Source organism: Leptosomus discolor, chromosome Z (genome assembly GCF_034619465.1).
Source record: "Leptosomus discolor isolate bLepDis1 chromosome Z, bLepDis1.hap2, whole genome shotgun sequence".
Taxonomy (NCBI): domain Eukaryota; kingdom Metazoa; phylum Chordata; class Aves; order Leptosomiformes; family Leptosomidae; genus Leptosomus; species Leptosomus discolor.
The window spans coordinates 3,775,387-3,788,044 of NC_141419.1; the positions used below are offsets into that span (position 1 = coordinate 3,775,387).

Consider the following 12,658-nt stretch of genomic DNA (forward strand, 5'->3'; position numbering starts at 1 on the left):
TCTTGGCTTTTCCTTGTAATTAGCAACAAGAAAATAATGAGGCTTGAATGAAACATTTGGTTTGATCTGGAGGAAATTGTTTTGCTTAGGAGCTCTTTCTGTACCTGTATCTTTTTTTTAAAAAAAAAACCCAAGTCAATTCTAAGCAGGAAATCTCATTTTGGGGTGTAAAATCAAAGCTTTTCCATTCTGGACATTGAGGCCATTGGATGGTTCTGTTAAAGGTTGCCCCATCCAACCCAAATTGCTGAAACCAACCCAAAGAGAGCTGCAGGAGAGCACTCGGGAGACCTGGACCTGCTCCGTGGTGAAGCAGAAAAGGGTTTGGCAAAGCCAAAGCTGCGGCAGGGCCCCGCACGTGCCGTCCCGGTGGGGGCGAGCCGCGCTGGTGCTCAGCAGGGCTCGGGGGTTCAGGGCAGGTGGTGACGTTGGCGCTTGCGAGACGCAGTGGATGTAATTTAAGTATCATGGTTTGCCACCTCCCCTTGCAGGGTGACACGAGCCATGGCCTCGCTCTATTTTTAGACATAAATCACCAGCTATTTAATTCCTTTCTAGCAAGTTCAATTTTCATCCCCTTCCCTCGAGACTTCCCCATTACATCTGGTACCCATGACGGTGCCGGGCACATGCAGCTCTCTCTCCGTGCCCTTCCCCAGGCTCCTCGTTGCGTGTCTTTGCAGGCAGGTCGATGGATCCGGCTCCATTTTACAAGGGAGGCTGCATAGCGGGGCTGAGACGCGCTCCCAGCAGCTATGAGACAACCCACGAGGGTTGTGCTGGAGGCCAGCAGCAATCAGCAAAGCCTGGCTGATCTTTGGACAACTGCAGCAGCAGCCGGTGGTTGGGCAGGGGAAGAAAGAAATCCAGCGCCTTTTTTTGGGGGAGGAAAGGGGATAAATGGAGAGGAACCGTGGCCAAAATTAAGGAGCCTGAGATGGGTTTTCCCCGGGGAGCCGGTTGCAAAATGTTCTGTTCCTGCATTGCCATCATCAGGGCTTTAGCCCGGCTTAGCCCCACATCCTCAACCCTCTGCCGCCCCAAAATACAGAGCGTGAACACCAGGTCAGGGTGGTCTTGGTGCTTTGCAGACCCTGGAGCCCAGCCCCAGCCCTCCTCCCTGCCCCGCTGTTCCTTCTAAGCGGAGAAAGAAGAAGGGGACGGTGCTGGCTAATGGCTTTGCAGGTGACTAGTCCCCATGGCTGGTGACACATCGGTGACTTTGTGGCTCATCCAGCAAAGCGTCCACATGTCGGGGCTCTCCGTGGTCCCCGTGTCCCGTGGGAGCGTGGGAAGGCATCCTCACCAGCCTGGTCCCTCACCACTGGGTCGATGGCTCTGCTGATGACGCAGGGCGGCTCCATCTCTGCATGGCCCACCCGGCCCCTGCCAGCCTGGTGTCCTCAAGGGTTAAAGTGGCCATTAGAGGGGCCCTGGTGCTGCTGAGACTCGTGTGTCTCCTCCAGCCGGTGCTCTCTGCAGTGTCCTTCAGAAGGGCAGCTCTTCTGAGCATGCCTGCTCCCCCCCTCGCCGCCTCCTTCCCGACCCTGTGCCTTCTCCCAGGGCTTTTCCAGCACGGCAGCACGCTCCGCACCCAAGCCACGTTGCCTCTCGGTCCCACCCTGCAGCCCAAACAAGCACCCAGATGTCCCTGGGGCTGCAGCAAGCATCACCCAGGGGGGGGTTCCACCACCCCCTTGCCCAGACTAACCCCTCATCTACAGCCAGGGGGGTGGAAGAGCTGCCTAATCCCTGGTTAATAATTGTGTAATTTCTCTCTCGGGGCTGCCGCCTGCGTGCTGGAGCCTGCAGCTGCTCTAATAAACTTCTGCAGCCTGGGAGGACAGGGTGTTTTTGTAAGCGTTCTCGTTCCTTGTGCCTCCCTTTAGCTAACAGGCACCTTCCTGGAAGCAGCCTGGTTTTCCCGCAACGTGCGTGGGCGCTTGGGAAGCCGGGGTGAAGCTGCAGGAGCGTCCTGCTTAACCGTGAACGTGCTGAGCCCTTCCAGCCACGCCACATGCTCCCTTCCCTCCTTCCTCCCCCTCTGTACCCGGCTCCAACTCCAACACCAACCGAGTGGGTTTTCTTCCCTCTTCCTTCATGTTTCTTTTTCCTCCTGTGAACGTTAATCCCAGCCAAATCCAGCTCCTGCAGCTCCAGGAAGGTGTGACGGCTGAGGGCAATCCCAGCTGCCAGGACTGGCTCGTGCGGGCGAGCGCGCGGTGGCTCCAGGGGCCGGGGGCACCCCACAGTCCCCAGGGCTGGCACGCTGTCTCCTGGTGCAGGCTGCCTCCGGCATCAGCGTTATACATTTATTTTTATATGCATAGATAAATATTTTTTACGTTTTATTGTGTTTATCGCCTGTGAACACCAGTATTTTTCGGGGCCTCGGCGACTGCAGGGGCTCGTACAGCTCCGACTCCAGCCATGTCCCCACGGTGGGAGCCAGGGTGGAGCCCTGGCCTGAAGCAGGGAAGTGCGTGAAGGCTTTGCCTCCTTTCTTTCGTCATAAGTGGTTTTTTGAAGCGTTTGGTTAAAATACTCTGAAAGTGTTCTTTCCATAACTCTTTGAGAGAGGTCCTTAAAATTAGGGGAGTGCTGCCAGAGCTCTGACTAAGCCTGACCGCGGGTCCCACGCCATATGGGGCTGTATTGCAGCGGCTGGGGTGATGGGAAGGGAGAGATGGGACGGAGAAATGCCGTCAGGCAGGGAGGGAGAGGACTTACAGATGCTATAGGACACGGCACATACGGTCCTTGGGGCTTTCAGTTGTGGGATGAGGCTGGGCTGAGCAAAGGGGGTTGCTCCCCGCTCCCTTTTACAGTAGATTCCCAGCACCGGAGCCGCCTCAAGATCTTCTGTTGGTTTGGGAGCTGCAAATCATCCCCTCCTGGCTTTGAGAGAGGATTTCCCAATTGCTGTGAGCAGCTCGGGGGCATGGAGATCCCTCTGCTTTAGCTGCAGTGCAGGAAGCATCACCTCAGGCAAATACTTGTATGGGACCTGGCTTGTTTTGACAGCAGCGCTCCCCTGGGGTGGGGATGCTGGGTCTGGGTTGGGTGCCCAGCACCCTTTCCCCCGTGTCCCTTCCCTCCGTTATCCCTCCAGGCTCTTCCAGCCCAGGCTGACGATGGAAGCGGATCAGATATGGTGGGTTTTGAGTCATGAGGCAGCGAAGGAGCAGATGCTGCTGGATGGAGCTTATATAATGCCAGGCACAGCATCCAGCCCGTGCGCCGGGGCGGCGGTAACCCAGATACAGCCGTGGAAGGAGAGAACCACACGTAGGTCAGAGCCTCACCCAAGCTGATGGATCAGGAGTAAATATTTACGTGGCATTGCATCCGCCAGCAGCCAGGGGTGGCTCGGGGAAAAGCAGCTCGGCTCCCCCTTGGTAGGACGGGGATGAACCTTTCACAGCTGGAATGGGGGCCCTTGCATTTGCTGGCGTGAGGACCGGTCCTTGCCAAGTCTGGAGACCGAAGGCGGCTCACCGTGCTGGGGCTGTGCTCAGGTGTCTTCGTTCAGCTTCCCCAACCTCCAAAGTACAAGCCTGCTTCGTGCACCCAGGGGAAGAATAATCTGCCTGGCTGCACAATCCAACAGGCAGCGGTGGTTCTCGCCACCGCTGGAGTTAGTGGAGGAAACTTCCTGATGTTGCCCTCGATTTGCCTGCACTGGCGTAGAAATGGCCCCGTGCAAATCTGCTGAGCCCAAACCAGAGACGACTGATGTTCTGAAGCGGCAGAGCCAACTTTTGCGGCACGAGCATCGCCTTGTAACAGCTTTCCTTGCCCAAAACCTCTTTAATTTGAAGGGTGGTGATTTCCTCCTGTCCTCCAAGTGCTTAGGCTGCAGTTAAAACTGGAAAGCCAGTCTCCAGCTCCTTTCTGCCCTAACCCAGGGAAGAACTGACCACCAGCGGAGAGTGATCTCTGTGTTCGCCTTGCTGCGCACATGCAGGCTGGGGTGCGTGATGTGGGCAAGGAACCGTTTTAATCGGGACTATTAACTTCTGGATTTCCTTTTCCTTGTTTGCTCAAGCTCTTGGGGTTGATGTTTACTCAACTGGTCTTGCTTTTAATAGTTTTGGTGGTTTTTGATGCTGTTGATAGGGGAACTGCTCCCATGGAGTTTGTTTTCCAAAGGCAGAAACTTCGGTGACTGTGCGTGCCCCGTGCTGGTGGTTTGGAGATCGTGAGTCGCTCTCAGGGAAATGGGCTCTCAGGGGACTTCCCTCCCAGTGGGGTTCAGGAAAACCAGCTGAAGCCCAGTGGATGCTTCTCCATGGGAAAAGCTGCCCTGTGTGCTTGCCTACCCGCTCCTGCGCATCCCTCCTCGTCCTCTGGATGCGGATGTGCCGGAGACGGGCTGCCTCGTCCCCTCCACTCTCTCATCACTTGTTTATTCAGGGTGTGCGGGCAGCGGCGTGCCAGGAGTCTCGTACGCCTGGTGCAGGCGCTGCCTCTCCGTCACTGCTCCTCGCTCCTTAGGGAAGCGCTTCCCGTGCAGCCGGCACAGCCCTCCCAGCCAGCGGCACCTCTCCGATGCCGGCTCCTGCCCTTCTGCTGCGGCAAGAAGCACTTGCTGCTTAACACAGGAAAAAGAAGGAGCATCGGGGTCTTGCTGTGCCCCCCGCCGCCTCCCAGCTCGTCCTGGGTTTGCACTGGAGGCAGAGGATTTGCAGCTCACGCTGCGGTAGATGAGTCCCAGTTTGGAGCAGGGCCACCACATTTGGGGCCAGGTGGGTGGCAGCAGTAGGTGCCAGGGCAGGCGAGCAGCACGGCTACCTGCTGTGCAAATAACTGTTTACCAAAGCAGCCGGGAACAAGAGCCTGGGGGTTATTAAGGCTTATTATTATTTTTAAGGCTATTATCAAGACTTATTCCCCTTCCCGCTGCCCCTGGCTGTGCCCATGGCCGGGATCCTCATCGCCCAGCAACCTGCCGCAGCCTCCCTCTTCCTCCGGGAGAGAAATCAGGGGCAGAGCAGGGATCGGACCAGTTCACCCCTGCCTGGCATCGCCGCCGCAGCGAGAGCGTTTCTTCCCATTAATCACCCACACCCCGAAGTGGGATGCCGACCCGGCACTCGGAGCAGGATCCCAGCAGGATCCCAGCAACAGATTGGGACCGATGAGCTTTCGAGTGCTCTAAAAATACTGAGTGGAGAAAGCGGGGAGCGAAAAATGGCTGAGATTCAGCGAAATCAAAGGCATAATTAACATGCAGCCCATGTGAGTGTATTTTTAGGGCCCTGCAAAAAGGCTCTAAAACATTGAATTCACATCAGCACGCGAATGTTCCAGTTTAATGGGATCCTGGAGCCTGTGGGGAAGAAGTGAGAGATGCTTAATTGTCAGTGTTTGTGTTTTATTCATGATTGAACGTACTTAGCAAGTAAAAACTGATTTGCTGCGGGCTTCTTGCTGCTTGTGTGGCTTTAAACCTTGTCCCAGCCAGGGCTGGCGGACGCTGAGACGGGCAGTTGCCCAGTGTGTCGTTCCCGGCGTGTGCATGAGCTGTGCTAGGAAAAGGGATTATCGCCTCCCCTCCGATGGGCAGCTCCTGCCAGGGCTGCCTTGGGGTGCTCAGCGCTTGCGTGGGCTCCGGAGGGGATCAAAGACAGAAGAAAAATTCCATGAGGGGAAATCAGGAACCATGTCCGGCCTGGGAGGTCGCCGAGCATGGGTGGCCGGACACTGGGAGAAAGCTTGGATGCTTCCTGGCTTCTCCCAGCTTCCCCTCATGCCTGAACCCGAGGCTCAGAGATCCGTGCTGCTGCAGCAGAGCCAAGGTAGAAATCAGACTCCTTCCCACGTCACTCCAGCACTCAAGACCCGTTGGAGCCACCCGGCTGCTTCCGAAATGGCACAGCCTTGGGTGTGCTGAATGCTCCAGCCTCTGCGGTGCTGGGCTCACGCACGCCAGGGGCAGTGCCTCCAAGCTCAGGTAGCAAATTGAGGTGTAATTCTGCCCTTGGGGACGTGGCCGTGGCCAGTAGCTGACTCACACTGCCCGTCCTTAGGGAGGGATTGTGGAAGCAGCCGCTTTTCCCGTCGGAGCCGGATTCGTGCGGCGCCTTCCCTGCTTGGCTGCGCAGGTGGAGGAGGGATGAGCCGGCACCGTGGCGCAGATGTGGTCCCTGCAGGCTCGGGGGGGGGGGTGTGGGGGGGGGGGGCTCGCTGCGATGCCGAGCGGCTCGGGATCGTCAGCGGGATGGTGGCTCGTTAAGGGAGGGTGGGTTTTATTCTTTAATCTGTTGTGAAACGGCGTGCAGATGGCACAGCCGCCCGGCCGGAAGGAACGGAGGAACGCGGGATGCCAAGGCAGGGTTCCTTATTTTAAACCGCTTCCCTTGCCAGGGAACAAATGTGCCTCACTTCAAAATAATAATTATAAAGCCTGGGAGAGGATCCAGGGAACCCAAAATCCTTCTGTGGGTATCGGTGCGTTGGCTGAAGTGCCGCTTCGGTTGGCGTCGTGCTGCCTGCCCGAGCCGGCAGGCAGATGCCCGCGTTGCTGGGGCTGTTGGGGGGGTTTGGTGGATGGATCCCAGCGGGTCATGGCTGGCTCAGAGACCTGCGTTGGGAGTCGTGCTGTCATTTCAAAAGGGAAAACAAATTCCCTCTTTCCTTGCACCCCAAGGAATAGCCCTGCACTGTGAGGATGTGCCCTGCCCCGCTCTGTGTCCGGGAGCAGCCCTGCCTGCGACCTGCTTGCTCCTGAAGCTGCAGGAGGGGGGGAATAAGGATCTGCATCCCAATTGCATCCTCAGACCTGCCGAGCACCAGCTCCCCTCCCTGCGTCAGGGACACCCAGGGACGGGCCCTGCGCTGCTGCCTCCTGCCAGAGCCTGGCACGCTGGGTGGAACGGCGCCCGGGTGGGCAGGCTGCTGTCTGACGGGAGGTAAATGCCAGTGCCTACGTGCGCACGGGATTAGTAGCTGCGCTGGGAAGAGCTGGAGCCAGCGACAGCTTGTGTTGGGAGAACTGCCTGTGCCTCAGACGGCTGTCACGGGGGCCTGGGGGTCCCCTGAGAGACCCCAGGGTGCCCAGGGGGCGGCTGCCGCCTGTTCAACTGGGACTTGCTGTTATTTTCACGGCCTGAGATCAAGCCGTGCCAGGGTATGTGGGTCTGGTGAAGCTGCAGTTTCCACTTTACAGCTTAGGACCATGGGGAAGAAGGGGGTTGGAAGGGGAAACTGAGGCACACAAAGAGTAAATGATCCTGAAGAGTGCAGGGAGGGCTGGGAACTTGTCCCCAGCTCCCACAAGGGTGTCCTGCTGCAAAGAGCATCCTCCGTTCACGTAGCCAACGTGTGTCTAGCTCTCTCCTCCTCCTCCTCCTCTCCAGGCTTCCATGTGATCCCCTCGGTGTCTAGCATCGTTCCTGAGAGCTGCCTGCTCATCGTGGTGGGCCTTTTGGTTGGGGGGCTCATCAAAGGGGTAGGTGAAGAGCCTCCCATCCTCAAGTCGGACATCTTCTTCCTCTTCCTCCTCCCACCCATCATCTTGGATGCCGGCTATTTCCTCCCTTTGCGCCAATTCACCGAGAACCTGGGCACCATCCTCATCTTTGCCGTGGTGGGGACGCTCTGGAATGCCTTCTTCTTGGGTGGCCTGATGTACGCCGTGTGCCAGCTCGGCGGCCCCAGCCTGAACCACATCGGCCTCCTGGCCAACCTGCTTTTCGGCAGCATCATCTCGGCCGTGGACCCGGTGGCCGTGCTGGCCGTCTTTGAGGAGATCCACATCAACGAGCTGCTCCACATCTTGGTCTTTGGAGAGTCCCTGCTGAACGATGCCGTCACAGTCGTAAGTGGACGAGGGGGATCGGCCAAGGGGGTGGGGGTTCGCTTTGGTGGAGCATCTCTGGGTGGTTGGCACCAGGATGGGCAGCTGTCCGTCAAGCCCTGCGGGCAGAACCGCAGACTGGGCCGTTGCAAGCTGCCGGGTGCCTCCTGCCCGCTGAGCTGCAGCAGCTCCGCTTGCTCCTGACCTTTTGCAGGTGCAAAGCCAAATATAGCGGCTCAAAACACCGCAGAGGTGGGTTGAGGTGAAACGGTGGTTTGGGGAGGCCGAGAGCACATCCACAGCCAGCTACTGCCTCTCAGTGAAGAGCAGGACTGTGCCTGGCACCTTGGTCTCCTGGGAATCTGCTCCCCTGGGTGAGATTGCTGCCTGCTGCCGTGCTCATGCCTGCCCAGCCAGGGAAAGCGAGCAGGAGCACGGAGGGGCTGGCGCTGGGTCAGGCAGCGCTGCCGTGTAGCTCCTGCTCCCTCCTGTCTCCCTTCTTCATGTGGTCTTCCTTGCTCTCCCCCAGCTGCAGCACCGAGGACGTGGGAGGGCAGGATGGGGCCAACTGTGGCAAAGGGGGAGCCGTGGGGGCTGCGGCCGGGCTGGCATCCAGCCCGGGTCACCCCTCAGCCCCAGTCTTTGAGCAGCAGCTCTGCAGGGACCTTTGGGAGGTTTCGGGGACCAGGCCACCCACCCAGGGGCTGTTTCCAAAGGACATCTGTGTCCAGGTGCTGGCTTGGCCGTCAGCATGGCGTCCTCTGCTCTGCAGAGCTGACCTCTAAATTTACTTCTAACCCACTGGTTTTTTTCCTGGCTCTTCTCCCATATCCCAGCTGTCCGCTTCGGAGCTGGCTGCTCAGCACGCCGCTGACGAGGTTCCTGGTGACGAGGAACATGCTGTCCCACCACAGGGCTTTTCCCAGGCACTTCTCCCTTCCTTTCGACCAGAGGGGCTGCTTGCAGGGTCTGTGTCCCTGCTCCCATCCCTGGGGAATGCTTTGGCCTTCTGCTGTCATGTCAGTCCCTGCCCATATCCCAGGACCTGGCCCTGGCAGGCAGGAGCTGGCAGCTCGCCCTCTCACGGCTCGCAAGCGCTGCCATCCCTGCAGGGTGCTCTGAAGCCCATTTCCCGTCCTGACATGGCTGTGTCAGCTTCTGCTTTAATATCTCTCCAGGAAACGTGTCAGGGAGTGGGAGAAGGCGATGCAGCCCGGGGGTGGGCTCCTCCTACGAGGTTGCCCTCTTAGCCACAAAGCTGCAGGAAGGGTTTGGGCTGTTGTCTGGGCTGAGCAGGGCAGATGTTGGCTTTTCTCTCCAGAAGGCTGTCAAGTGTCCCCCAGCCTGGATCTGTCCTGACCTGCTCGTTGGGAAACAGGAACACACTCTGGCTGGTTCAGACCTTGGCCGAAGCCCTTCCTAGGATGGTGGTCAGGGCTGTGTTGGAGAGCAGAGCTGTCCCAGACACGTCTCCGATGGCACCGTGTCCCTGTGACCCGTGGAGGACGGGGAGCAGGTCCCTCTGGGTCTGGGTCTCATACAGCAAAGCACCACCAGCTTTTTTTGGCATGAGGCTTGGTCAAGCACAGGACCCAGCTCAGGGTCACCTCATCTCAGGTGTGCCGTGCTCGGTACCTGCCTACCTCCCTTTGCTGCTGCTCTCCCAAGGAAGGTCCCCATGCAGGTCTCCTCCGAGGTGAGGCTGTCTCTGCCAGCGGAGCAGTTCGAAACCCCCCTCTCCCTTCTCCCTCCCAGGTCCTCTACCACCTCTTTGAGGAGTTTGCCAACTTCGAGCAGGTGACCATTATCGATATCATCCTCGGCTTCCTCAGCTTCTTCGTGGTATCGCTGGGCGGTGTCTTCGTGGGCGTCATCTATGGGGTGATCGCTGCCTTCACGTCCCGCTTCACCTCCCACATCCGAGTCATCGAGCCCCTCTTCGTCTTCCTCTACAGCTACATGGCGTATCTCTCTGCTGAGCTCTTCCACCTCTCCGGCATCATGGCGTGAGTTGGGCACGGGTGGGATGAGGTGCCCTCCTGTCCCCAGGACCGTTTGGAGGATTTACTCTGGTGTAACCACAGCCCTCTGGCTCTCCCAGCATGGCCAGTACATGCCCAGTGAGGGCTAGAGGTGTGTTTGGGCTGGGATATGCAGGGAGGCAGATGAGGGAAGTGACACTCTTGAGTTGTCCCACAGATCCCAGGGTGCTGGGAGCCCATTGCCCATTCTGCTGGGCACACAGTAGCAGGCAGGAGCTGCTGAGCACTCAAGACGACATGGTTTGGTGCTGCCTGTCTCTGATGCTCACTCCTGCCCTGCCAGGGGGAAGAAGAAACTCGTGTTGCCTTCTCTGGAGGCTTTGAATAGTTGCTGGTGTCCCACAAGCCCTGTCCTGCTCTGGGGTTTGGTATAAGAGCACAAAACGCTGCTGCAGGGCCAGGGGTTGGGGTTGTCCCCCTGTCCCCGTGGCTGCTGAGTGCCCCGACCTTGCCCTTAGGCTCATCGCCTCCGGCGTGGTCATGCGGCCCTATGTGGAAGCCAACATCTCCCACAAGTCCCACACCACCATCAAGTATTTCCTCAAGATGTGGAGCAGCGTGAGCGAGACCCTCATCTTCATCTTCCTCGGTGTCTCCACCGTGGCTGGCCACCACTACTGGAACTGGACCTTTGTCATCAGCACGCTGCTCTTCTGCCTCATCGCCAGAGTTTTAGGTGAGGGGGCAGTGTGGTGGCAAAGTCCTTGGGGATGGTCCTGCGTGACGGGCAACTCTCAGGGCCACACGGGCCCCGGTTTGCCTTGCTGGGGAGACTGGAATTGACTGGGTGGCACTGCTCCACCGTGGGCATCAGCCCTGCCGGTGGTTGGCTTTGTGGGGAGGTGGGGTTAAGGCCACGTTTGTGCTAGAGGCGGGGTTGAAGCTGGTGAGGGGGTTGGGGTGAGTGAGCAGGACAGCACCCACCTGCACCCATGGCTCTGAGGGGGTGACACTGTGCTGGGCTGCTGGGGGAGGGTCTCCTTGGAGCTGGAGGGCGTCCTTCCCCGTGGCTCACACGAGGCCCTGCCCCACTCCCCCAGGCGTCCTGGTCCTCACCTGGTTCATCAACAAGTTCCGAATTGTGAAGCTGACGCCAAAGGACCAGTTCATCATCGCCTACGGGGGCCTGCGGGGAGCCATCGCCTTCTCCCTCTGTTACCTCCTGGACTATAAGCATTTTGGCATGAGGGACATGTTCCTCACAGCCATCATCACCGTCATCTTCTTCACAGTTTTCGTGCAGGTTGGTGGCACGCAGGCGGTCACGGCGTGGTTTTGGAGGGAAAGGGGGTTATTCAGTGTGTGTGCAGCGACTGAGGAGCCCATCCCCAGCCTCCAGCCCTGACCCTGTCCCTGTCCCCCTTCTCCAAAAGCTGCCAGGTGACACGGGCGGTGCGGAGCCCCGTGGTTCGGCTGGGCTCAACCCATCCCGCTCCCACTTGGTGTGCCTCGGGGAGAGGTCTAACCCACCCTCCCCGTTCCCTAGGGCATGACCATCCGGCCCTTGGTGGACCTGTTGGCCGTGAAGAAGAAGCAAGAGACAAAGCGCTCCATCAACGAAGAGATCCACACGCAGGTAACCCGCTGCACCGGCCGGCCGTTCCCCCGCGCTTCTCTTCGCTGCCTTAGCCCTCTTCTCTCTCTGCTTCTGCCGCCTCCACCGCTGTAACCAGGCGGGTTTACAGAGCGGGAGCTGCCCCTAAATCCATGCCCAAGGTAAGGGGGGACGGAGCGAGGGCTCTCCCCTATCTGTGTCGTCCGGTGGTGCCCGCTCCGACCCAGACCTCCCCTGTGCCTGGTAGAACAGCAGCCCGGTTGTGTAGGACCGTGCTGCCCTCCTGAGGCCCATCCTGGACCCACAGCCCTGGTTTTGCACCCCCTTGAGTGCCCTCACCCCTGTGTCAGCGTGGGTGTCGGGGTGGGGAGAGGGTGGGCGACAGCTCTGCGAGCTGCCTACACCTTGGACCTTCTCTTCCAGTTCTTGGATCACCTTCTGACTGGGATCGAGGATATCTGTGGTCACTACGGGCATCACCACTGGAAGGACAAGTGAGTGCGGAGGTTTGGTGACCCAGGGGACCCTTGGGGGAGGTAGGGAAGGGTTTGAAAGCCTGGCAGGTTTTCCAGTCCTGTGCTGGATTTTTCCCTGGGCTGTATTATCCGCACACCCACACTCCCCTCGGTGAATTACACCGGGGTTGGGTGCGAGTAGGGCTGCAGGGCTGCACCCCTTCGCCACGCCGCCCACGGCATGTCCGCAGCGGCGAGGGAGCTGCCAGTGGCTGGTCCCTGCAGGAAGCTCAGGACCCTCCGTGGTGGGTGCCCGTAGCTGCTGGGTGTTTTGGAGGCTGCCTGGAGGCAGTTGGGGAAACCTGGTCTGACCTGCACTGGTGGGAGCTGAACCATCTTCTGCTGATCTGGGCCGGGGCCGGGGAGCGGGGAGTGGGTGTTGAGGCAGGGGGAGGCCTGATATATCGCTGCTCCTCCTTTCCCCCCGTCCTCGGGAAGGCTGAATCGCTTCAACAAGAAGTACGTGAAGAAGTGCCTGATTGCGGGGGAGAGGTCCAAGGAGCCCCAGCTCATCGCTTTCTATCACAAGATGGAGATGAAGCAGGCAATCGAGCTGGTGGAGAGTGGGGGCATTGGCAAGATCCCCTCCGCTGTCTCCACCGTCTCCATCCAGTGAGTTCCTCAGCCCTGGCTGCCCTGTGCCTCCGGCGGGCCCATGGTCTAGCTGAGCGCTCCCTGCTAGTGGCCGCAGGGCCACCAGCCGTTGGGCCCTGCCGTGGCCGTTGCAGCGTCCCTCTGAATCCTG

General features: G+C 59.1%; 1 protein-coding gene across 1 annotated transcript in view; it reads left to right on the forward strand.

Annotated features, from left to right (window-relative positions):
* Positions 1–12,658, forward strand: part of SLC9A1 (solute carrier family 9 member A1) — a 29,337-nt gene that overhangs the window by 14,489 nt on the left and 2,190 nt on the right. Inside the window, exons 2-8 of the mRNA XM_086479267.1 lie at positions 7,362–7,822; positions 9,557–9,807; positions 10,302–10,519; positions 10,884–11,086; positions 11,330–11,419; positions 11,822–11,892; positions 12,352–12,525. Coding sequence (XP_086335393.1) covers positions 7,362–7,822; positions 9,557–9,807; positions 10,302–10,519; positions 10,884–11,086; positions 11,330–11,419; positions 11,822–11,892; positions 12,352–12,525 — 1,468 coding nt within the window. The remainder of the gene's footprint in view (positions 1–7,361; positions 7,823–9,556; positions 9,808–10,301; positions 10,520–10,883; positions 11,087–11,329; positions 11,420–11,821; positions 11,893–12,351; positions 12,526–12,658) is intronic.